General features: G+C 40.0%; 2 protein-coding genes and 1 long non-coding RNA gene across 5 annotated transcripts in view; 2 read left to right on the top strand and 1 right to left on the bottom strand.

The window, feature by feature from the left end:
* The window catches only part of RAD50 (RAD50 double strand break repair protein), a 111439-nt gene extending 98526 nt beyond the window's left edge, over positions 1 to 12913 (bottom strand). Inside the window, exons 1-2 of one of the 3 annotated variants that reach the window (XM_082378897.1) lie at positions 12854 to 12913; positions 9667 to 9750 (exon numbers count right to left, since the gene is read on the bottom strand). Coding sequence is in view for 2 of the 3 variants with exons in the window: in XM_082378895.1 (XP_082235021.1) it covers positions 9667 to 9750; positions 12446 to 12574 (213 nt within the window). In the remaining variant the exon portion in view is untranslated. Of the gene's footprint in view, positions 1 to 9666; positions 9751 to 12445 lie in introns of all 3 variants that reach the window. The other 2 variants (XM_082378895.1, XM_082378896.1) reach the window with 2 other exon arrangements.
* The window catches only part of LOC309622827, a 153017-nt gene that overhangs the window by 73784 nt on the left and 54650 nt on the right, over positions 1 to 24583 (top strand). The window lies entirely within an intron of this gene.
* IL5 (interleukin 5) lies at positions 12998 to 23016 on the top strand. The gene is made up of 4 exons (XM_082379036.1): positions 12998 to 20891; positions 21096 to 21128; positions 22645 to 22773; positions 22881 to 23016. The coding sequence occupies exons 1-4, from the start codon at positions 20748 to 20750 to the stop codon at positions 22977 to 22979; spliced, it is 405 nt and encodes a 134-aa protein (XP_082235162.1). The 5' UTR covers positions 12998 to 20747; the 3' UTR covers positions 22980 to 23016.

Raw genomic sequence — 24583 nt, 5'->3', positions numbered from 1 at the left:
TCTGAAACATGTTAAGGGTTTTGGACTTAAAGCAATGGAAAATCACTAAAAGGTTTAATCCAGGGGAAAAGCATGCAAGAGATATGCATTTTTAGAAGAATCATTTTGTCTTTAGGGTAAACAGACTGGACTGAGGCAAGATAGGAAGCTGAGAGTAATCCAGGAGAAAGTCAGGATATAGACATCTCAGTGAGGAGGTAGCCAGAGATTGATATTCAGCTTTCAGAGCCCAGGGACTTGACCCTATCATTTGTTAGGGGAACCACTGACTGAAACCGCCAACCCTGGCCAGGCCCCACAGTAACCACTTGCATGAGTTATCTTACAACGGGAGGCCCTGGTAAGGAATGCATAACTAAACAAGCTACCACCTACTGGAAGAACTCGGGAAAGGTCAAAAGGAGAGAGGAGACACCAGTCCATACGTCCTACCAACCTCCTAGAATCCTTCTCACTGGACTGTATCTTGGCTGAGCGATGTGTGAGCCACCAGGAAGGACACTAAGTCAGAACGACTGGCCAGAGACAACCAAGAAACTAACCCCACTACCAAAAAACCTGAGACTGCGAGCCACGCGGCTGAACAGTTCTCCTGGGTTCCCTTACCCTACTGCTCTCCGCCCGGGTGCCCCTTGCCAATAAAGTCTCTTGCTTTGTCAGCACGTGTGTCTCCTCAGACAATTCATTTCCCTTCCTCTCGGGCCTGGAAGGGGTCCCCCTTCCTGCAACAATTTCATCCCAAGGAAAGTAGCTGCTGAGGTCTTAGTCCACAGTAGTTAAACAAAGGATTTTTCCATCTATGTACCAGAAAATGAGTTAATTTGTTTACAATGTGCCTGACTAGCAGGCCAAACACACATATTTGTTCTCCTGGCATCTACCTTTCTGTCAAGTATCAAAAGAGTAAATGTAATTCAGAGAAGGGGTATCTTGTAGCATTTCAAGCACAATATTGTTGTTGATGCTCTTACTGAAGAAGAATCACTTCAAAAAGAGTAATTTAGATTGAGCTAATTTATGAGGGCAGAGAAACACTTTAGAACAATATCTATCCAAAATAAAAAAATAAATAAAATAAAATAAAATAAGTCCTTCTCTTTCCGAACAATCTAGTTGTAAAACCATTAGATGTGGCAGAAGAAGGTACATGTCCACGCTGGCTGAAGGTGGGGGGACATGGTAGCTCAACAGAGAGCATGCTGAGCTTGAGCAGGCTAAGAAGGGTATCCATATGGGGAGATAGCTTGGCACAGAGTTTCAAAAGTCCAAGGGTGTCAGTTCAAGCCGGATAAAAAGGGCATCTGTGAGTATGCATGACCAAGCTCAGGAGGAGGAGGCCGATGTCCATACTGGGAGAAGGCATGATGTGGGGATTCAGAGCCTGACAACACTGAGGGAGGAATCCACGTGACGGGGGAAGCCTGCTAGGGTAGTTCAGATCCCAGATTAGAGAGGGCATCCTTACAAGAGGCCACCTGGTAAAGAGTATTAGGGATTGAGAAAGGTAAGTAAGCTGTCCATGGGTGGGAAATGGGAGGTGGCCTTGCATGGGAAGTCAGAGCATAAGCAAAATGGGAAAACGTCCATTTGAGAGGGCCAGCATGAGGAGTTACTGCCCAAGCAGGGTGAAGAGAGCTTGCATGTGGGGGTAGAGTCGGTCCAGTATGCAGTGTTAGAGTTCTAGGGCAGTGATAGGAGATTCATTACATATGGGGGATTGATCAAATAAGTAAATGTATTAAGAATACAGTCAATTCCTTGCTTCTCACTTCCTTCATTTTATTTACCAGGCAAATGCCCAACCTTGATTAAATCCAACTTTCCAGCTTACTCAGTGCTTGCCATTGAGCAGCTGAACAAAACTGAAAAAACACAACCATAATGACTGATCTCCCTATAAATTTTCACCCACAGACCTCAAGTGACCCCCTAACACTGTCATGTAACCCTTTAACACTTCCCTAATCAATTTACTCTGAGATAAAAACTACTTTACATTTCTATTAGCCTCAATCAACCCCTTCTCCCACCCTCAGCCAATGATTTCACTTCTTTTTTCCACTTAGAATACAGAAACAATCAAAAGAGAATTGATTCATTCCCTCAGTACTAAATTTACCATATATACTCTGCCTGCCATCCTTTTACAATGGATAAACAGTGTGCACTCCTGTTAACTCCTTCAGCTGAGCAATGGATCCTATCTCTTCTTGCCTACTCAAGGATTTTGCTCTGTGATTATCTTCTCCCTTGCATCAATTTTCCCTTCTATCCGGGGCACTCCTATCAGTTTATAAATGCTCTAGTATCTCCCACTTTTAGGAACACAACATATGGGAGCAAAATGGGATAAAGGAACAGCTGAAGAAATAAGGATCCAAACAATTTACAGTATCAGCCAAAAGCAAAACAAAACTGTTAAGATGCAGACAACAGAGAAATGAGCTTCCGAGGGTTCAGGTCAACTGAGGAGATGCAAATTAGATCAGAGGAAGAATGGAAGGACTGATGTGGCCAAAAGTTTGAAAGAAGTAAAGGAGAAAAGTGGGAAGTTAGGCAAATGGAGCAACATGGAAATCAAAGTTCCTAAGAAGATAGAAACAACTGAACATAGGTAAGAAAAATTATTGAGGAAAACCAGAAAAATTCAGGCGTTTGTTTAAGACAAGGTAAACAATATTAGGTTCAGGGTCAAATTTAAACAGGGAAAAGGAAAGACAAGAGAAGCTGAAGATATAAGAGGGTGAGAAGAATTGAAATAATGAGAAGAACATAGCATATAGGGAAAACTGAGGGGATGTGGGCAATTCAGGTAAGTGGAATGGCTCCATCCACAGTAGGAGGTGCGAGTGACTCAGGAGAGAAGAGTTGATGAGCAAGTGTGGGTGGGAGCTCAGAACTGGGAAATGAGAGCAGCCAAAAAGTGGGTAGTAAGTGAAGAGAGCTAAACCACCATGGCCAGAAGAACCACAGAGAGGACATAAGCAGATAGCTGAGAAAAACAGCTCTAGAAATATGAAAGCATTTGGGATGGGTGACGAATGAGATTGGCAGAGATACTAGAGCATCAATCAACATGGAAACATCCAGAAAATACATACATACATACATACGTATGTAGAAAAACAAGAACAATAGCCAACACTCTCCTTGATCCTGCAAACCTTTTCAGCTATTGCCCTATCTCTCTTTCCACTTACAGCAAAATTCATAAGACAATTCTATGTGTTTCACTTCCTTACCTCCTGTTTTCTCAGATTACTAAAACTGGTTTTGTCAAGATCACCAATGGCCTTCCCATAGTCAAACCTGCTTCTTACTTGAACTATCGACATTTCTTTTTTAAATTTTTACTGGAATATAGTTGATTTACAATGTTTGTTAGTTTCTGCTATACAGCAAAGTGAATCAGCTATATGTATAAATATATCCCCTCTTTTTTGGATTTCCTTCCCATTTAGGTCACCACAGAGCACTGAGTACATTTCCCTGTGCTATACAGTAGGTTCTCATTAATTATCTATTTTGAGCTATTGACATATTTGACACAGCTGATGACTCCTCCTTCTTGTAACACTTTATTCTTTTGTCTTCTAAGACACTATTCTCTGTTTTCCTTACTTTACTAGTTGTTCTTTCAGCATCTTTTGCTGGCTCCTCCTCCTCTTTCTTATTTCTAAATGCTAATGTGCTCTAGGCTTAGGTCTTGGATCTCTTCTCTATATTCACTTCCTATGTGATCCCATCAGGCTTTAAGACTAACTATATACATATATAACTGTATGCATCAATGATTCCTAATTTTCTTTCTTTAACTCAAACCTCTCCCCCGGTCATACTTCTACTTACCTACTGGACATCTCCTTTGGATATCTAACAAACATCCCCAATTTACATGGGTTTTTTTTCTTTTTCTTTTTGACTGTGCTGTGCAGCTTGTGGGATCTTAGTTCCCCAACCAGGGACTGAACCTGGGCCCCCGGCAGTGAAAGCACCGAGTCCCAACCAATGGACCACCAGGGAATTCCCATCCCAATTTATGTTTAAACTAGAGCCACCCAAATCTCCTTTTCCAGTGTTTCCTCATTACACTATTTTTCTACTTGCTCAAGTCAAAAAACTTGGAGTTCTGCTTGATGCTTCTATTTTTCTCATACATCACTACTCAAATCATTAGCTAATCTGCTGGTTCTACCTTTAAAATACAGCCCAAATCCAAGCATTTCTCATACATTCTACCATTACCACTTAATCTAACCACCAATATTTCTCACCTGGATTACCACAAAATCCCCTTTGTTAGTCTTCACCCTTCTACCCTTGCCACCTACAGACGGTCTTCTCTCAGCAGCTAGACTGATCACTTTAAAATACAGATCATGCTCTCTTCTTGCTTAAAATCTTCCAATAGATTCCTATTTAAATTAGAACCCAAGGTCCTACCAGATCTAGACCCTTCAACTACTCTAACTTAATTTTCTACCAGTCTTCCCCTACCATTTTGCTCCTTCCTGTGATTCCTTGAACACACCAAACATTCTCCTACCTCAAGGACTTTGCACTTAGTATTAACACTGACTGGAATATTCTTCCCTCAGATTTTGAGTGACTCACTCCCTGTTGAATGAATGAATAAATATTTAAAGATAATTTGTTGCTATGTAAAAAAGAGAACTTCAAGAATGAAGCAGGAGGTTCTCTCTAAATAAATCCACTTCTTACTATCAAAGAAAAAAAAAAAAAAAGAATGAAGCAGGAGGGACTTTCCCAGGGGTCCAGTGGTTAAGGGTCTGTGCTTCCACTGCAGTGGGGGACAGGTCTGATCCCTGGTTGAGCAGCTAAGATCCCACATGCCACGTGGCACGGCCAAAAAAAAAAAAAAAAGGAATGAGGCAGGAAAAACAAGTTTGGAGACTACCAGAATAATTCAAAGGGAAAAGGGTGGTGGCTTGGACCAGGAAAGGAGGAGAGATGGAATGAAGGGACATATTCTGGACATATTTTAGAAGAGTAGGTAAGAACTGCTTATGAATTAGAAACAGGATGAGATAAAGGAATCACTCAAAGGATGGCACACAGGTTTTTGCGTGAGCAAACATGTGGATGATGATGATATTTATTAAACTGGAGAGTACTAAGGTAGTAACAGGCTTGAGAATGTGAAAGGGATGGGGGAACAGGGAACCAAAAGTTCTATTTTGAATATGTTAAATTTGAGATGCCCATTAAATAATCAAGCAGCTGGACATATATATCTAGAGTGTAGGAAAGAAGTTAGGGCTATACATATAAATTTGGGATTCATCAGCATGTAACTGTTAGGGGAACCACTGACCGAAACCGCCCGCCCTGGCCAGGCGCTATAGTAATCACGTGCATGAGTTATCTTACAACAGGAGGTCCTGGTAAGGAAGGCGGAACTAACAAGCTACCACCAACCGGAAGAATTCCGGAAAGGTCAAAAAGAGAGAGGAGACGCCAGTCCATATGTCCTACCAACCTCCCACAATCCTTCTCGCTGGAATCCATCTTGGCTGAACGATGTGTGAGCCACCAGGAAGGACACTGCGTTAGAATGACTGGCCAGAGACAACGCGGAAACTAACCCCATTACCATAATACCCAAGACTGTGAGCCACGCGGCTGAGCAGTTCTCCTGGGTTCCCTTACCCTACTGCTCTCCGCCCAGGTGCCCCTTGCCAATAAAGTCTCTTGCTTTGTCAGCATGTGTGTCTCCTCAGACAATTCATTTCCAAGTGTTAGACAAGAGCAACATAACCAATACTTAAAGCTGTGAGAGTGAATGAGATCACCCAAGAAGAGTCAGGCAAAAGTAGACTCATCAAAGGAGACTAAAGTATGGCCAGTGAAAAAGGAGGTATGAGATTATGGTGTCATGAAAGCCAAGAGAGCAATGTTTTTTAAAAAGGGGGGAACCAACTATATCAAATCTGCAAAGAAGTTATTGAGAATTAGAAAATAACCGTTTTATCTGGCAGTATGGAGATTACTGGTGACCTTACAAGAGCAGTTTTAGTGAGGGGAAAAAAAGGAGAAAAATCTAAACAGAGTAGGCTGAGCAGGAAAGGGGAAGCAATAAAGTGAAAACAATCAGTACACACAACTCTTGTGAATTTTGCTATAAACTGGAACAAAGTAGTAGCCAGAGGTTGATCTGCAGTAAAGGGAGAGTTTGTCTGTTTGTAGACTGGAGCTACCAGACCATGTTTATATGCTGATATAAATGATCCCCTAAAGAGGGAGAAACTGCTAATGCAGGAGCAAGGACAACTGAAAAGCAAAATGCTTGACTTGGCAAAAGGGACTGATTTGATCCAGCCTCCGAGAGGACTTAATTGACTTTAAGATAAAACAATAAACAATTTAAAGGTCTCCTCTTATAATTATTATTCTTAGACAATGAAATAGCTTTATATCATATTTTAACCAAAAAAAGAGACATGCATGATGACCAATAGCTCCTGTTATTTATGTGTTAATACCACATCAAAGGTTACAACCTACTTAGATAAAACTAAACAACTAGCTACCCGGCTACAAGTCTCCCCAAAGCGCCAGGTCCAGAATGGGTTTCAGGCTTATTCTCCTGAAAAGAAATGAGATCTATTTTGTCTATTAATGTCAGGTTGTCCAACTAACTGAGTGTATTACACCCACATCAAATCACACTGGGCTAATAGAAGCAGACATCAAAAATATATATGACCACGCCAAATGGCTCCATTCCTTTGGACAGGGTAACCCAAGCAGTGACTCTATCTGGACCAGGATCAAAATTGCTACCAAACATAACCTGGTTCTTACTCCTGCTTAGGCCACTGGTTACAATAGTTCTTTTATTGGTCTTTGGCCCCTGCCTTTTTAATCTACTTGTTAAGTTTGTCTCTTCCAGATTACAATAGTTTCACACCAAGACAACGGTGATGCAGAGATTCTGGCCATTCCTCGGAACAGATCCTGCTGGAATAACAACAGAAGTCACCCTGGGCCCCTTAATGAGATGGCGAGAGCTCCGTGACCCCAACTAGGTAGGGTCTATGAGCCACATGCCAGCCTGAAGAAGCTACGGAAGACAGACCTTTGCCCTACACCCTCCCAATAAAGATTTCTTGGGGCTCATGTCTCACAGGGGGGATTTGAGGCAGGAGATAGATGGGCCCCAGGCTGAGCAGCTGGAGTTTGTCCCCTGTGGACAGATACTCCAAGATGAATAGCAAGGAGCAAGGAGGAGCTGAGCTCTGCCCAGATAAAAGATAAAGAGACCACATGTTCCTCATTCTCAAGGTCAAGGAGACCTTCCCGACTACAGTTGCGCAAAAAGGCTCCTGGGGGCCGAAAAGGGAGGGGGCGCCACCCCATAGTAGGTGATGTCAACCTACCCATAGGCCTCTTCGCTAGAATCCATCTTGGCTAAGAGACACGTGTGCACACAGGGGAGGACCCTGAGTTAAACCAAATACAGGCTCAGAGCCAGACAAAGCAAAATGACTGGCCAGAGGAAACCCAGAAGAAATGTCCCATATAAGTGACTGAAACTACCACGAGGGTGCAACTCTCTGAGCCCGCCCGTGTGAGTCTATTCACATGTACTCTTTTTCCTAATAAACACTTTACTTGTTTCACTACTTTCCATGTCTTTGTGGAAATTCATTTCTACAAAGCCAGCGGACCAGGGCCTTGTCACTGCCCACTGGCCCTGGTGGTCTAGTGGCTAGTATTTGGCGCTTTCACTGCCACAACCTGACTTCAATCCCTGGCCAGGGAACCGAAATCCTCTTCAAGCCACTGCAGGCCAAGGCCACCTGAGATTACTTTCATAATCACAGAGTTATCTTTAGTCACATAAATGTGGAAACAACTTAAAAGACTATCAACAGTGGGTCAGTTAAATAAATTAGAGAATATAAACTCAATGAAATACTATTTAGTAATTAAAAATAATGAAACAAAGGTGTATATATATTTTAACATATCCACAGTATATCACTAAATAAATATTTGATGTGTACTGATACAATGGTAAAATAAAATTCTATTTGTATTAAAATACTTACATGAGCGTATTTACATACACACACACAGATATGTTTTTATAAACACAGAAAAAAGCCTGGAGGAAATACACAACAAACTCTTGGCAGGCGGGGTAATGAGCGAGGCACATGACCCCACTATATACATGAACAAGAAAAACCTATTCAGGGAGAGGGATAAATTAGGAGTTTGGGATTAACAGATACATACTACTATATATAAAATAGATAAGCAACAGGGATTTACTATATAACAGAGGGAACAATATTCAATATCTTGTAATAACCTATAATGGAATAATCTTTAAAAAATATATATGTATATAACTGAATCACTTTGCTGTATACCTGAAACTAACACAATATTGTAAATCAACTATACTTCAGTAAAAAAAAAAAAAAAAAAGAAAGAAAAACCTACAGGCCAAAATGTGTATAGAAAAGTCTATGTCCTATACACACACACACTAAGAGTTTAAACACCATAATTCACAGGACTTCCCTGGTGGCGCAGTGGTTGAGAATCTGCCTGCCAATGCAGGGGACACGGGTTCGAGCCCTGGTCCAAGAAGATCCCACATGCCACGGAGCAACTAAGCCCAGGCACCACAACTACTGAGCCTGTGCTCTAGAGCCCACGTGCCACAACTACTGAAGCCTGCGCGCCTAGAGCCCATGCTGCACAACAAGAGAAGCCACCGCAGTGAGAAGCCGGCACATCGCAACGAAGAGTAGCCCCCACTCGCTGCAACTAGAGAAAGTCCATGTGCAGCAACGAAGACCCAACACAGCCAAAAATAAATAAATAAATAAATTTATTTAAAAAAAATAAATACCATTCAAAGATTCATACACCAAGACTTTCACCATGGTACACTTTAATGTTTTAGTTTTAGAAAAACTAAAAGCAATCTAAATGTAAGAAAATGATGCAATTATTAAAAATGTTCATAAAAGGTTACATGTTTTACGTAGGAAATACTTCAGACACACAAAAAAGTAGAAAGATTAAAAGCACCCATGTATCAAACACCCAGATTAAGAATTTAATACAGTTTTTTAATAACATGGGACTTTATTATAATGTTAGGTGGAAAAACACCTCAGAATATAAAATTAGAGTATGACTTCAGCTATATAAGACTGTATGTAAAGGAGAAGAAATACATGAAAATGTCAACAATGGCTATCACTGGGTGCTAAGACTGTATGTGTGTGACTTTCATATCTCTTCATACTTTTCCATTGCCAAATTTTCTACAATGAGCTATCATCACTTCCATAATTATAAAAATTTTATTTTAGGGACTTCCCTGGTGGTCCAGTGGTAGAGAATCTGCCTTTCAATGCAGAGGACCCAGGTTCAATCCCTGGTCAGGGAACTAAAATCCCACATGCCGTGGGGCAGCAAAGCCCAGGCACCTCAACTAGAGAGCCTGCATGCCGCGAACTACAGAGCCCACGCGCCACAACTAGAGAGAAAACCCGCATGCCACAACTACAGAGAAGCCCGCGCACCGCAACTAAGACCTGACGCAGCCAAAAATTAAAAAAAACAAAAAAAAATTTTTTTTTTTACTTTAAAAGTACAAAGTTTTACTAGCACCATTACCTTGGGATCATGAACGAATGTATTTCCTTTGGTTCCAGGAGGAAAATCTCCAGTACAAATATATTTTAGACATTCAATGATGGTCTAAAGAAATAGAAAATTATATTATTTAGTTATTAGAGAACTGCAGAATTTAATCATAAAATGTTAACTCATTATAAAATATTATTACCATAGAGACTATAAAAGATATGATCAGATAAAATTTGACATTATAAAACCTGTCATATAAATATGATTAAGTGTTAAAGAATAATTGCTGTAAGTTCATAGAAAAGCTACATACTTAACGAGGTATACTGAAATAATCTGAGGGAAAATTTCTCTATTTCTAATTAAAACCCTTTAAACTAAGTCAAGTTTTTAATAACAATGGCTAAAGTAAAACATGGTCACCATAGTTGATAACACTATACTGTATAAATGAAATTTAATGAGAGTGGAACTTAAATGTTCTCACCAAAAAAAGATAAATACATGTTAATTAACTAGATAGGGGGAATCCTTTTACAACATACATGTGTGTCAAATCACCATGATGTATACTTTTTTTTTTAATTAATTAATTATTTATTTATTTAATTTATTTATGGCTGTGTTGGGTCTTCGTTTCTGCGCGAGGGCCTTCTCCAGTTGCGGCAAGTGGGGGCCACTCTTCATCACAGCGCGCGGGCCTCTCACTACGGCGGCCTCTCTTGTTGCGGAGCACAGGCTCCAGACGCGCAGGCTCAGCAATTGTGGCTCACGGGCCCAGTTGCTCCGCGGCATGTGGGATCTTCCCGAACCGGGGCTCGAACCCGTGTGCCCTGCATTGGCAGGCAGACTCTCAACCACTGCGCCACCAGGGAAACCCCATGATGTATACTTTAAATAGCCTACAATTTATATGTCATTATACTCCAATAAAGCTAAAATTTTTTTAAAAGTCGAAACTAAACAAATGGCTAATATCTACAAAGACCTTACTATGTGCCAGGTATTGTACTAACCACTTTTACATACATTAAGCTTTTAATTCTCACATTAATCCTAGGCTGTAGAAACTTTTTTTTTTTTTTTTTTTATAAGTGAGGCAGAAGGTTTTTTTTTTATAGCTACTTTATTTATTTATTTATTTATTTTTGGCTGTGTTGGGTCTTCGGTTCGTGCGAGGGCTTTCTCTAGTTGCGGCAAGTGGGGGCCACTCTTCATCGCGGTGCGCGGGCCTTTCACTATCGCGGCCCCTCCCGCTGCGGGGCACAGGCTCCAGACGCGCAGGCTCAGCAATTGTGGCTCACGGGCCCAGCTGCTCCGTGGCATGTGGGATCTTCCCAGACCAGGGCTCGAACCCGTGTCCCCTGCATTAGCAGGCAGATTCTCAACCACTGCGCCACCAGGGAAGCCCCAAAACTATTTTTTTTAATAAATTTATTTTTTTATTTATTCATTTACTTATTTTTGGCTGTGTTGGGTCTTTGCTGCGCACGGGCGGGGTGAGTGGGGGCTACCCTTCGGAGCCGTGCGCGGGCTTCTCACTGCAGTGGCTTCTCTTGTTGTGGAGCACCGGCTCTAGGCGCGCGGGCTTCAGTAGCTGTGGCTTGCGCGGGCTCCAGAGCGCAGGCTCAGTAGTTGTGGCGCACAGGCTTAGATGCTCCACAGCATGTGGGATCCTCCCAGACCAGGGCTCAAACCCGTGTCCCCTGCACTGGCAAGCAGATTCTTAACCACTGCGCCACCAGGGAAGTCCCACGTAGAAACTATTTTTTAACTTCCATTTTACAGAGGAGAAAACTAAGGCATGGAGCATTTAGGTCACTGTTGCCCAGTCACACAGCTAATAAATGGTGAAGGAAAAATTTTGTATTAAAGAAGCTAGGGCTCATAAACACTAAACATACTAGTCTCTCTACCAGTAGAGCACTTAATACAATGCTAGGTACATAAAAAGCATTCAATAAATAATATTTCTACATAAACAAATAAAAGTAGACAAGAGTCTGGCATTCAACTCTCAACACTAAACCTTATGTCTTTTTCTATGATTTTCACTTCATTTACTCCTCTCCCTGTTACAATGATATCACCTTGCTTTTTCTCAAAGCACCCTTTCAGATCAGAGAGCCTCTTGGCTGTACTTTTTTCATAATTGCATACCATTCCAGGTCCAACTCAAATTTCTAAATATTTCCAGTACTGGAGTACAGTATATAAGCTGCGCTCCGATCTTTTATTTTGACTAGGTAAGAGCATCCTAACAACAAAATACTGTCTCAATTTAACCAAGCCCCAACGCATGTTTCATTTTAAAATGTCATTTACTTATCATTTATTATCTTAGTCGGGATAGACAGTCTTCTTAAAGTCACATATTTATCATGTTTTATAACTTTTAAAGAAATCCTGTACGGGGACGACTACCAGGAAGTGAATGCTATGCCACGTAAGGAACGATAAAACATCAATGTAGACAAAAAGGCTTCCTGTGGGACTGTGAGCTCGCTGAACCCGGACGGAGGTAACTCCCGGTCTCTTAGGATTCTGGTGGAAACCTTGTCCACCGGACATGACTGAACACAGGAGTCTGGTCGGTTCCTGAGGTCGCAGTGGCCTGAAGGCCACACCAAGCCACGCCCCTGGGCCGGGAAGTCAGCCGGAGACTCAGGTACACCCTGCGGCCCCAGGAGCTGAGTCATATGGACTCCTCTCATCCTAATCAAGAGTTCCGAACTCTGCAGATATTTTACTCCAGATTTCTAACACGTGGCGACCTGTAAACTGAAGGCGGCTACTTAGGACTTACCGTTTTCCCCGCCCCATTGGGTCCAACCAAAATTGTGAGGGGACTGAAGAATGTGATAATTTGTTTATCTTTATCCTCTATTCCAAAACTCCGCACTCCCAGAATGCTCATCTTTTCGATCCGGGACATGTTTGCAAATGTTTCTTTTCTCAACAGCAGGGGTCTAGAGCCCAGGGCACACCAAGGTTTAGCAGTGAGGCCCGAGCAGAGCAAGAGCGGGTCGTAAGGACTCGCGCGTCCCAGGGTCGGGAGGCTCCAGGTGACAGCGAAGGCTCGGGCTGGAACCGTTCCTCCCACACCGGCTTTCTTCCCTCCTGGAGGGCGAGAGTGGGGGTGGGGGCCAGCCCGGGGCTCCCCGCGGGAGACGCAGAACACAAGCCCGAGGACCCCGCGACCGTGGTCACTCACAGACTCCCGCCTCCGCGGCGCCGCGGGTCACGTGGGACGCTACGGCCTGCGCGCTTTTACGCCGCAGGCCCGGGGCACGCCGGGAAGTCAGAGGCCCGTTGTGCGCGCGCAGCTCTGGGTTCCAGGAACCTTACCGCGCAAGAAAGTTGAGTGCAACGTCGTCTAGAAAACGGATTCCGGCTCCTTGCTGGCGGCGGGGGCGGGGCGGGACAGCACTGAGAGGCACTAACTCTAAGGGACGACTTGTGTTGGACAGCGATTCTCAAAGTGTGATCTCGGGATTCCTGGAGCGGAGGGGGGTGCGGTGTTCGCTCCCGTCAAAACTTTCTCAAACAATACTAAAATGTTATTTGCCTTTGCGCTCTCAGTCGCTCCCTAATGTACTGAGTTTTCTAGTAATTACGTGACGTGCGGGACACCATCGCAATGATGGCTAATGGAATGTGTGCTTGTATATTCTTGTGCTTTTTTAAAAATTTCAAATTTAGTTTCTAATTGAGTAAATATTAGTAGTTATAACTCACGTAAAAGCCCTTTGGGATCCTCAGAGAGGGGTTTAATACCAAAAGTTTGTGAACTGCCGTTGTAGACCAAAAGCCAAAAAGCTATTATAAGACTATAAAATGTTATGAAAATATGTGAAGGAAATCCACTGCTGTAAGTACCACCCCAAGATAGGAATAGACACCTTTAAGAGATTCTGTTATGCAAGATGAATAATAAGAGATCTGTACACCATCGTGCCTATATTTAACAATAATGTATTGTATACTTAAAAATTTGCCAAGATGGTAGACGTTGTGTTAACTGTTCCTATCACAAAAAATAAATTAATAAATAATTAAATAGAAAATAAACGTAAGGAAGGTGAGAAGAAACTTTTGGAGGTGACGGATATACCAATGGCATTGAATGTATGTCTCCTGCTTAATATGAAGTAGCCAAAATTACCTCTTATGCAGCTGGATTAAAAAAAAAAAATTTAACTTGAATCTTTAGCACCTTTAGATTAAGCTTCCAGTTTACAGGAAGTATTAAGCTAATAATATCACAAGGATAGAAAAGGCAAATCTGGAAGGTGGAATGTGCTACAAAACACTGGCCCAGACTTTCAGATTACTGTTATAGAACAAGAACTTTTGTAGATTCTAAAAGGATGGTTGAGAATTAAAAGAGATTTGAGTTTCATGTTACCAAGATGCAGCACATGATCCTGGATTAGATCCTGCTTAGGACATAGAGATGTGAAGGGAATTTCGGGTATATGTGGGGAAATTTGAATGTAGACTGGAGATTAAATGCTAAAAAAGAACCCGTTGTTTTCATTATATTAGATGTGATGATATTTTGCTATATGAAAAAGATCCTTTTTTTGAGATGCATATAGAAGTGTTAATGATAGAGTGTCACGCTTTCTATAATTTACTTTAAAATACTTGAGAAAAAGTAAGTTGAAGGAAAAAAATGGACATTACAAGGTGCCAGATTCCATTACAAAAATTTTCAACTTTGTAACAGTAGGAAACTATAAAACTAAGATAACAACTCTAGGAGGGGCAGGTGGAAAGATTTGCAATAAAAATGATTAATCTTTAAAATAAAAAGAACTAAAAAGGCGAATCAGTCAAGTTCCCAGTTCTCAGTAAACTACTACTGAAAAATGTTTAGTTTCACTTATATCATAATTAATGAAATGGAAAATAAAATACCATGAGATACTATCTTATACCTATTAGTGAATCTCTTTATCCTAATAATACTTTCTGACATAAATTGTCTTTTTCTGATATTTATATCGGTACATCAGCTTTCTTTTGATTAGTATTTGTCTAGTATGTCTTTCTATCCCTTGATTTTTAAACCTCTTAATGTCATTTTGCATGAAGTGAACCGTTATTCCTGATAAATTTGGATGTATTTCTCATATCTTTTTTTGTGCCTTTTCCCTCTTTCTCTCCTTTCCAGGTTTCTGGATTGATTGAGTTTTCATTATTCTCTTGTTTTATTCTACTGGTTTTGAAGTTGCACATTCTATTTTGATTCTTTTAGTCATTATTCTTGAATTTTTCACGTGCCTATTTTGAAATCTGAAGTTAATACCTTTAGTGTCCTTTTAAACAGTACAAGAACCATAAAATGCACCGAATCTGATCACTCCTTGCATCTTAGTCTTCCACATTATCATTGTTTAGTATTTTTGTTCCATGTTGTCTTGAAATCCTCTGAGTTATTTTTTAAAATCAGCATTATTTATGTTTACCAACATATTTATCAAGCTTTTTTACTACTACTGCTTCTTGTATCACACCATCATTTGTGGTTCATTTCACTCATTACATTAGCAGAACTATTAAACCCTAGTGCTAAAGAATCTTGAGGGAAAGAAATCTATCCCACAGTGCTGATATCAGGATTAAACAAAGTTATTTTTGTGAAGGTGCTTTATAAATGGTAAAACACTGTAAAAATATGAGATTTATTTTTTGTGCATTGAATATTTTTCGAGGGTTAATCTGGTAAAATGTAACAAAGCTATTAAAATGATCACACAAGTTCCTCAGCATAAGGAAATATTTTTAAAATTATACAGAGAGCTTTTTAGTAGCGTTGTTGGTAATTGTGGAATACTAGCAACATCCCAAACGGTGAAGTAAACTGTGGTACATCAATTTCATCTGATAGCAGGTAACCATTAAAATAATAAGTAGCTACATGAAAGAGAAGTATTAATAACAAAAAAGATAAACAAAATTGCACACATTCATTGATTATAACTCTGTAAAGCTGTCTTAGTAAAGATTGGAAGAGGTCAACAAAAACCTAATACAGTAGTTGCTATGTCGAGGGGAAGAAGTTTTGTGTTTATTTTCATATGATGTTATTTATCAATTAAAAAATTATTTAAAAGATATACTTGGAGATTGAAAGGATGGAGGTTAGAATAAGGTCAAGAAAAAGAAAGAGATGCTATCATTTTACATTTAGTCACTGCAAAAAAAATTGTGGCATCATGCCCTGTTAATTGATTAGAATCAGTTCATAGAAAAGTCATTTGACCTTAATGACTACACAGTTAGTAAAAAAACACAGTTATCAGTTTTTAAAAACATGTTGCCAATTTGGAAGCCACTAATAGAGACAAAGGTTTTAGGGCAAAAGGATGAATGTTGCCTACTAATACTTTTCAACACCAAAGTCCTTTTTCTAAACTATACAATTACTAGTAATTCTTAAAAATTCTCAATACTGTTTGCTAATTTCTTTCTATTCTCCTAAAATAATGTGGGTTTTTTAAAATACCATGGTAGTTCACATTGGTTTGTTCTCTACAGATGAGCCGACAGCTTTGCTCTGTCTTTTTTCCAGGAGTCCTGCCAAAGTTGTTTCTATTATCAGGCTCCTGGCCCCAGGGAATAGACTCCTTCAGTTTCCACAGTATTCACATTAATGTGTTCAACTAATACAACCAAGTTCCTGCTTATTCATTCAGTTATTTATTCAATAAACATTAATTGAGTGTGTATAATAGGCTGGTCATTGAGGATAAAGAGATCAATTAAATAAAACCCTTATTCTCAAGGAGCTCACAGTCTAGTGAAGTAAAAAGGTCCCAAGTGCATGACACTTATGGGCTACAAAGTCTTTTTACATAATAATATAAACAATCATTAACTTTTTCTCAATTTGCAAGGTTATTTTTAATAAACTTTTATTTCATTTAGCTTTAGATTTGCAGAAACGTTGAAAGAATATTATAGAGATTTCCTGTGTACCCTGTACTCAGTTTCCTCTGTTGTTCATATCACTATGGTACATTTGTCACAACTGGGTAACCAACATTGGCACATCACTAGACTCCACAGTTTTTAGGGGGTTTTCTTAGTTTTTACCTACTTAGTTTTACGGGGTTTTCTGTCTGGGATGTCATCCAGCATACCGCATTGCATTTAGTCATCATGTCATCTTAGATTCCTCTGGGCTGTGACAGTTTCTTATACTTTACTTGTTTTTGATGACCTTGACAGTTTTAAAGAGTACTTTTCAGGTATTTTGTCCTTCAATTTGGATATGTGTAATATGTTTTCTCATGGTTAGACAGAGGTTATAAGTTTTGGGGAGGAAGACCGCAGAGATAAAATGCCATTCTCATTACATCATGTTAAGGGGACATGCTACTAACATGAGTTATCACTGTTGATGTGGACCTTAATCACCTGGCTGAGGTTTGTCAGGTTTCTCCATTGCAAAGTTACTCCTCTCATAATCCCCCTTCCAGACTGCACACTTTAAAATGAATTGTATTCCACACTTACCTTAAGTGTATCCCACACTTAAAGAGAATTATGCTTCATTTCCTTGAGGCTAGAATATCTACAAAAATTACTTGGAATTCTTCATAGGAGATTAAAATTATTAACTTTTGTTTGCAGGTTAACATTAATAAACCTCTTTCAAATACATTATTTTATGGTCCCTGCTCAGAGAGTTTGCAATCAGGTTGGGGAGATCAGACTAATAGAGGAATAGTTATTGACTTATGAAAACATTATAAGAAATGTAATTTTGTACACTCATGTTCATAATGGCATTATTCACAATAGCCAAAAGATGGAAGCAACCCAAATGTCCATTGATAAATGAACGGATAAACAAAATGTGGTATATGCATACAATGGAAGATTATTCCACCTTAAAAGGGAAGGGGAGTTCCCCGGTGGCCTAGTGGTTAGGATTCCGGGCTTTCACTGCCGTGGCCCAGGTTCAATCCCTGGTCGGGGAATTGAGATCCCCCATAAGCCTTGTGGTGAGGCCAAAAAAAAAAAAAAGGAAGGAAATTCTGCCACATGCTACAAGATGGATGAACGTTGAGGACACTATCCTACGTGAAATAAGCCAGTCAGTAAATGACAAATACTATATGATTCTACTTATCTGAGTTACCTAGAATAGTCAAATTCATAGAGATAGAAAGTAGAAGCATGGTTGCCAGGGGCTGGGCGGGAGGCGGAAAACGGAGAGTTGTTGTTTAATGGGTACAGAGTTTCAGCTTTGCAAGATAAAAAGCATTCTGGAGATGGATTGTACAACCTTATGAACATGCTCAACACGACTGAACTGTATACTTAAAAATGGCTAAGATGTTATGTTTTATGTTACATGTATTTTACCACAATTAAAACATTTTTGAAGATACATAATTTTGAATAGGAGGATTTTTAAATAACTTGCCCTCCAATAGGGACCCACAGTTATACTGTAGATCAGAGACTGAACAATAGCACCCTGTATGGTTCTTAAAACTGTGAATTGCCAACATTTAAAAATCAGGAGATTATACATAATAATCAGGATTTCTGGCTTCTTTGAAAAATTGGATGATTTGGCAACATAAGTCCAAGGGTGTCACATGGCAACAGTCAGCTGAAGCTGAGCAGTACTTGCCACCTGGAGACAGGTCACTCTGCTGCAGTTTTCTGCAGCCCCACCATCTGTGCTGTTGTCACACCTTGCCCATCTCACTCATTTTCATAGCCAGCATGACTCCCTAAAAATAGTGAGTGGTTGGTGAGTTTTCTCCTGCTTAGTGAACACTAGTACAGTGGTATCTCAATCCTCCACCACCTAGATTCCCTGTGCAACCCTATAACAGAGAGAAGTTTAAAACTCAGAACTTCGTGTACTTAAGGTACTAAAATAACAAGTCACTTGGCAGTTCCTCTGAAACCTTCATCTAAGCCCACACTTCCTCAGTGTAGCCCAAAGGAGCTGAGGAGAACCAGAACAAACTCTCTCTATGAAATCTTCTGGGGAGAGAAGGCTCTGCCAGAACTCAGCTTTGGTTTTGAAAGCACCATTTTAAGAGCACCTTGATCCAGTCTATTGTGATTCCTACCTCACTCCTGCAGCAAGCCACGGTCACTCCTGCAGTCTCAAGGAAAAGGTCTTTCAAGTGTTCAAACCAGGCATGTCTAACCAAGAGTCCAAAACTTTAGCACAAACAAAACCAGACATGGTACAGGAAGGCTGCCACTGAAGTCCCATACTACTTTTATCCCACCTGTGCAGAGCTGTGACTACTCCCATGTAAAAGGCTTGACGGGACTTCCCTGGTGGTCCAGTGGTAAAGAATCTGTCTTACAATGCAGGGGATGCGAGTTCAATCCCTGGTCAGGGAACTAAGATCCCACATGCCACGGGGCAACTAAGCCCGCGCGACACAACTACTGAGCCCACGTGCCTCAACTAGAGCCCGTGCACCATAACTACAGAGCCCACACGCCCTGAAGCCTGTGTGCCACAACTAGAGAAGAGAAAACCTACACGCCACAACTAGAGAGAAGTCCGCGCTGCAAGGAAAGATCCCGCATGCCTCAACAAAGATCCCGCATGCCGCAACTAAGACCCAACGCAGCCTAAAATAAATAAATAATAAATAAATCTTTAAAAAATAAAATAAAAGGCTTGTCCACCTCCTAGATGCCTCTACTTCACATACAGAACTACATCCAGCTTTGGAAAAGGATTCTAGGTAACAATTCATATTTGGTACAATCTGTGCTATATACTCAAGGTAGTCCTAAAGCCAGGCTTCCAGGCCACCAACAAAGAACCACTTTGGGATGCTCACTGAAACTCTCCATTATAAGCAATGGCTTACACCTCCATTATGTGTGCTAAGGCCAGGGAAGAAGGAAGTGTGTGGTCTAGAAAGGGGCCTCATTTGCTCCCTTCTGGGGTTATAGGTCAGAGCCTAAGGTACACAAAGGCTGATTCCCCTGATTACACCTATTCATACATGGCCCATCCAGGGTGTGAAAGGACACTCCTACCCTTGTGGGACGTGAAGGAGAGGGCATGCCCATATGTTATGTGGCTGTGATGGATGTTTTTTGGTTGCCTTCCTAGCATCTAGGTCCCTCTTACTACTACCTAGGACCCCAAATTTCTCAGGTATGAAGTTTGGGTGGGATGAAGCCCATCTCCAGCTCCAGGGAGAACCAATTAGTATATCTCATACCCCTGGCCACAGTTCAAGGGTGAATATGGGATCAAGGGTGAACAAGGGTAAATTCTTGGACTTTTAATTGAGCAATCAGAAAAACACAATTTGCTTTCTCCTGAGGTTCATGAACAGGGTACATATAGATTCAGGAGGTTGGACATCATCTTGGGTCCACAGTGACCCAAGAATGGGTCACTGCCTGAGAATGAAGACAATGGTCACTGAGGTAAGCAACATAAAGGAGCCTCCACCCTGGATCATTTGGTTATATGAGCTTAGAAATCCCCCATCTGCCTTCAACCAGTTTGGGTTAGGTTTTTGATCACTGGCAACAGAAAGGATCCTAATTGAGACCCCAGTGAACACAACTTGACCCAGCTAAGTTTTGATGGTCTCTGCTCTAATCACCATCTTCAATCACCAGTATTTTCAATTCCTTTTAAGACAGATCAACCTGGCTACAACTGCATTAGAGTTTACTTGACGTGAAAAGAAATTCTCAATATTTACGTATTTTAGCATAAAATTCTCTTTAGTGGTTTACGTTATACTTCCTTTTACACAAATCTTTTAAAAGGAAATTCAATCTTCTGATTTTAAGAAATGCAAAGGTGGGGCAATGATGTATCCACCTAAGGATTTTCTTTTGTAATAGAAAATGTTTTTAAAGTTGAAAAATAGGGATTTTTATTATTATTAAAAGATAAAAGTAAAATTATTTTTTAAGGTACAGGCATTGGAAACAGTTTCACTATATGCCATTATTAAGCATTCTCTATCTGATTGTTAGAAATTATTCATTTCCTCAAAGAGAGAGAATAAATTGGTTGGGGATGAAATCTTGTACTACGCACTTTCTTTGCCAAGGCAAACACTCAACATTTCAGAGCCATGAGAATGCTTCTGCATTTGAGTTTGCTGGCTCTTGGAGCTGCCTACGTTTGTGTCATTGCTGTAGAAAGTCCCATGAATAGACTGGTGGCAGAGACCTTGACACTGCTCTCCACTCATCGAACTCTGCTGATAGGCGACGGGGTAATTTTCTTTTTGATTCCTACAGTCTTTAAAATATATAGGTAATCATTTGTGGTGGCTAATTTTTAAAGATCTGTCATTAATCATGAAATTATGAGAGTGTTAGTACTATATAATTGATAACCATATTACTAGCAAGCATTTTACTAAAAGTTATGAGTGCTAGAGTGCTTTAAACATGAATGTATTTTCTTTCCTTTTCAGAACTTGATGATTCCTACTCCCGAACATACAAATGTAAGTTAAATCAAGATTTGATAAATGATTGAGTGAATAAGTAAATTTCATATTTTAAGCTATAAAGCATTAGTTATCACTGGGATGGTTTAATTTTCTCCATTTTGTTTTTGTGTGTGTGGATGCAAATGTATGTACTTATAAATATTAGGAATAACTTTACAAGTAGAATTCATTAAACAAGTGGATCAGGCCCTTTGGTGATGTTGTCAGTTCTCCATCTCAAAGAGCCTTATGTAAGGCATTCTTTTTTTTTTTTTTTAGGTATTTAATGTCTTTTTCTTTGCTACATGCTTTTTTAAATTTATTTTTTAAATTGAAGTATAGGTGATTTACAATGTTGTGTTAGTTTCAGGTATACAGCAAAGTGATTCAGTTATATATATATATATATATATATATATATATATATATATATATATATATGTCTGTTCTTTTATATAAATATTATTTTTCAGATTCTTTTCCCATATAGATTATTACAAAATATTGAGTAGAGTTCCCTGTGCTATACAGTAGGTCCTTGTTGTTTATCTAGTTTATATATAGTAGTGTGTATATGCTACTCTCAAGTTCCTAATTTATCCCCCCCCCACCTTTCCCCTTTGGTAACCATAAGTTTGTTTTCTATGTCTGTGAGTCTGTTTCTGCTTTGGAAATTAGTTCCTTTGTATCATTTTTTAAGATTCCACATATAAGTGATATCATATGGTATTTGTCTTTCTCTTTCTGACTTCCCTTAGTATGATCATTCTAGGTCCATCCATGTTGCTGCAAATGGCATTATTTCATTCTTTTTTATGGCTGAGTAGTATTCCATTGTATATATGTACCACATCTTCTTTATCCATTCATTTGTCGATGGACATTTTGGTTACTTCCATGTCTTGGCTATTGTAAATAGTGCTTCTTTCCAGAAGAATTCCATACTGGGTGAGAGGGGCCTCCTAGTCTCCATTCAACTCTATCTATGGCTTTCCTCTCACTCTCATGTCTTTCTGAAAGTTTAGCAAGTTAGGTTTATATTTTTAGAATCATGGTCAGTAGACATTAAAATATACAATGAATGCTCTATATTAATATATGTGTCATTTCCACATATTTAAATTATTATGACCATATAATGGAATTGTATACATTTGGTGTATGTCATGGTTGTATTAAAATGTAAAATATATGATTTCATTAGGCTAAATAGAATAAAATTACCAGCTAGAACTACAAAATGAAACTCATGGGAGCTCAATCAGTATTGTAGATGCATTATACTTCCTAAACATTTTAATTTCCGTTAAGGAGTTAATTTATATCATTTGTAAAACTCCTCAGTAGTCATATAAACTTTATCTACTTTTGGAAATTATATCTCAGTGTGAAGTGGTTTGCCACTTGGAAAAGGAACAAGTAAAATATTCTTTGGAGAAGAGAACTCATGTAAACAACACAACTAACTTCTGGAACTAAACTTTTATACCTTGTTTTGATTATTTATAGTTTTTAAATCTTCCTCATTTAGCACCAACTATGCATTAAAGAAGTCTTTCAGGGAATAGACACATTGAAGAATCAAACTGCACAAGAGGATGCCGTGGAAAAACTATTCCAAAACTTGTTTTTAATAAAAGAATATATAGACCTCCAAAGAGTAAGTTAAAAACATTTAGTGGAAACTTAAGTATAATTGTCTGGCTCTGCCTATGTTTACAAGAATTGACAGTTTCCTACAATACTTACTGTCTACTCTTTTCACAGAAGAAGTGTGGAGGAGAAAGATGGAGAGTAAAACAATTCCTAGACTACCTGCAAGCTTTTCTTAGTGTGATAAACACCGAGTGGACAACGGAAAGTTGAGACCAACCTGTCTCACTGTAGCGAAAGATTCTGGAGGAGGAGAAGGATGTTTTACTGCAACAAGGATGAGGGCCAACCAAGGGTGGGGTCTTAATATTCAGTGTAATGAAACTTCAGAGGCAAAAATAAATATTTCAGGCATACTGCTACCTCACACAGGCAGAAAGCATAAAAACAAAATATTTGAGCTGTATTTCAGATATCAGAATCATTGAAGTATTTTCCATCAGTTTGCTCTAAGCAAAACAGATATATACTTTTATCTGTCTTATTTAACATAACATTCTGTAAAATGTCTGTTAACTTAATATTATTTATGAAACAATTGAGAACTTGGAAAATTAATATTTATTTCACCTTAGGCTATGTTCCAATAAAACAAAAATAGACAACTCTGGTTCAATTTGTTGCTGGCCTTTGTCTGACTTCTGAAGTGAGCACAGTCTGTGTGAGAACATGCCAAGTTTGGAGGGCATTCCCATCTTCCAGGTGGCAGAAGTCACAGGTTGCTAGGCATGCCATGGGTGGATGAGATCTAGCAGGACTTAGTGGGGAAGGGGGTAGCAGGGACATGGGCAGGGGCTGGAGCCTGGTTTCCTCTCCATGGTATACCCAGAGCCTAGGTTGGTGCAGGTAAAATGGGAGGTGATGAATGAATGAGTGAATGAATGAATGATTATAAGGGCCTTCCAGAACTGGCCAGAGAATTAAAATGAGTTTCACGGCTTCCCCTGGGGAGGAGGGCAGTGTAGGAATCTGTATCTAGGTCTCTTCCCAGCCTATAAGAAGAATGTGGCAGCCCAATCCCACTGCCAGTTTGGGGAAGAAACGTTCCTTGTGGAGCCCAGAGCACTGTGACCTGGGGGTTCTTCACCTCACCTGACATTGTGGAATAACAATGGTCAGAGAAGCACTGGTAGGCAGTTATATTGGGGAGGTTGGGTTCTAGAGGTGCCCACCATCTGTATTCCCAGGGGCAGAGCAGCATTAGGCAGAACAACACTCCAATCTGCCTGTTTATGACTATCAGTACCATAATCGGAAGTTCCTCCACTTAAGGAAATTTCTTAAGGATTCAGAAAATATGTTCTTTAAGATATATTTTAAAACTGAGACCTGGAGGGGAGAGGCCCAGTAACAATATTCAGCTATGCCATTAATTCCTTCCTTTGCTTACTGATCACAGGCCCTATACTGCATGCTGGGAGGCAGCTGTGGGCATGTGCTACAGGGCCTTACAGATGGTGCCATTACCCTGGGCATTATCTGCATAGATTGCACGTGTTGCGCTTCACTACTTGTGTGAAGCAACTGCTCCTACTGTTTCTGGATGTGGGAGAGGGGCCAGGGCAGTCAGAAACAGATTCCCAGGTGGGAGAATGCAAGTCCTTTTGTGCAAGAAGACATATTTCCCTTCCAGCACAAACACAGACATGGTAGTCAGCACTCTGCTGTGGCTTAGGCTCCCAACTTGTGCACCCACCAAGCCCCAAGAGCTGGGGCTGAGATGATGAAGAGGTGTCAGCACAGCACTACGCTGACTGTTCTCGAAACTGACAGGAAACAGGAAACTCAATCTGAGAAGAGACTGAATGTCAATTTAA

The sequence above is a fragment of the Balaenoptera borealis genome (assembly GCF_965194805.1).
Source record: "Balaenoptera borealis genome assembly, chromosome: 2".
Classification (NCBI taxonomy): domain Eukaryota; kingdom Metazoa; phylum Chordata; class Mammalia; order Artiodactyla; family Balaenopteridae; genus Balaenoptera; species Balaenoptera borealis.
This window is presented reverse-complemented; position numbering and strand designations above follow the sequence as displayed.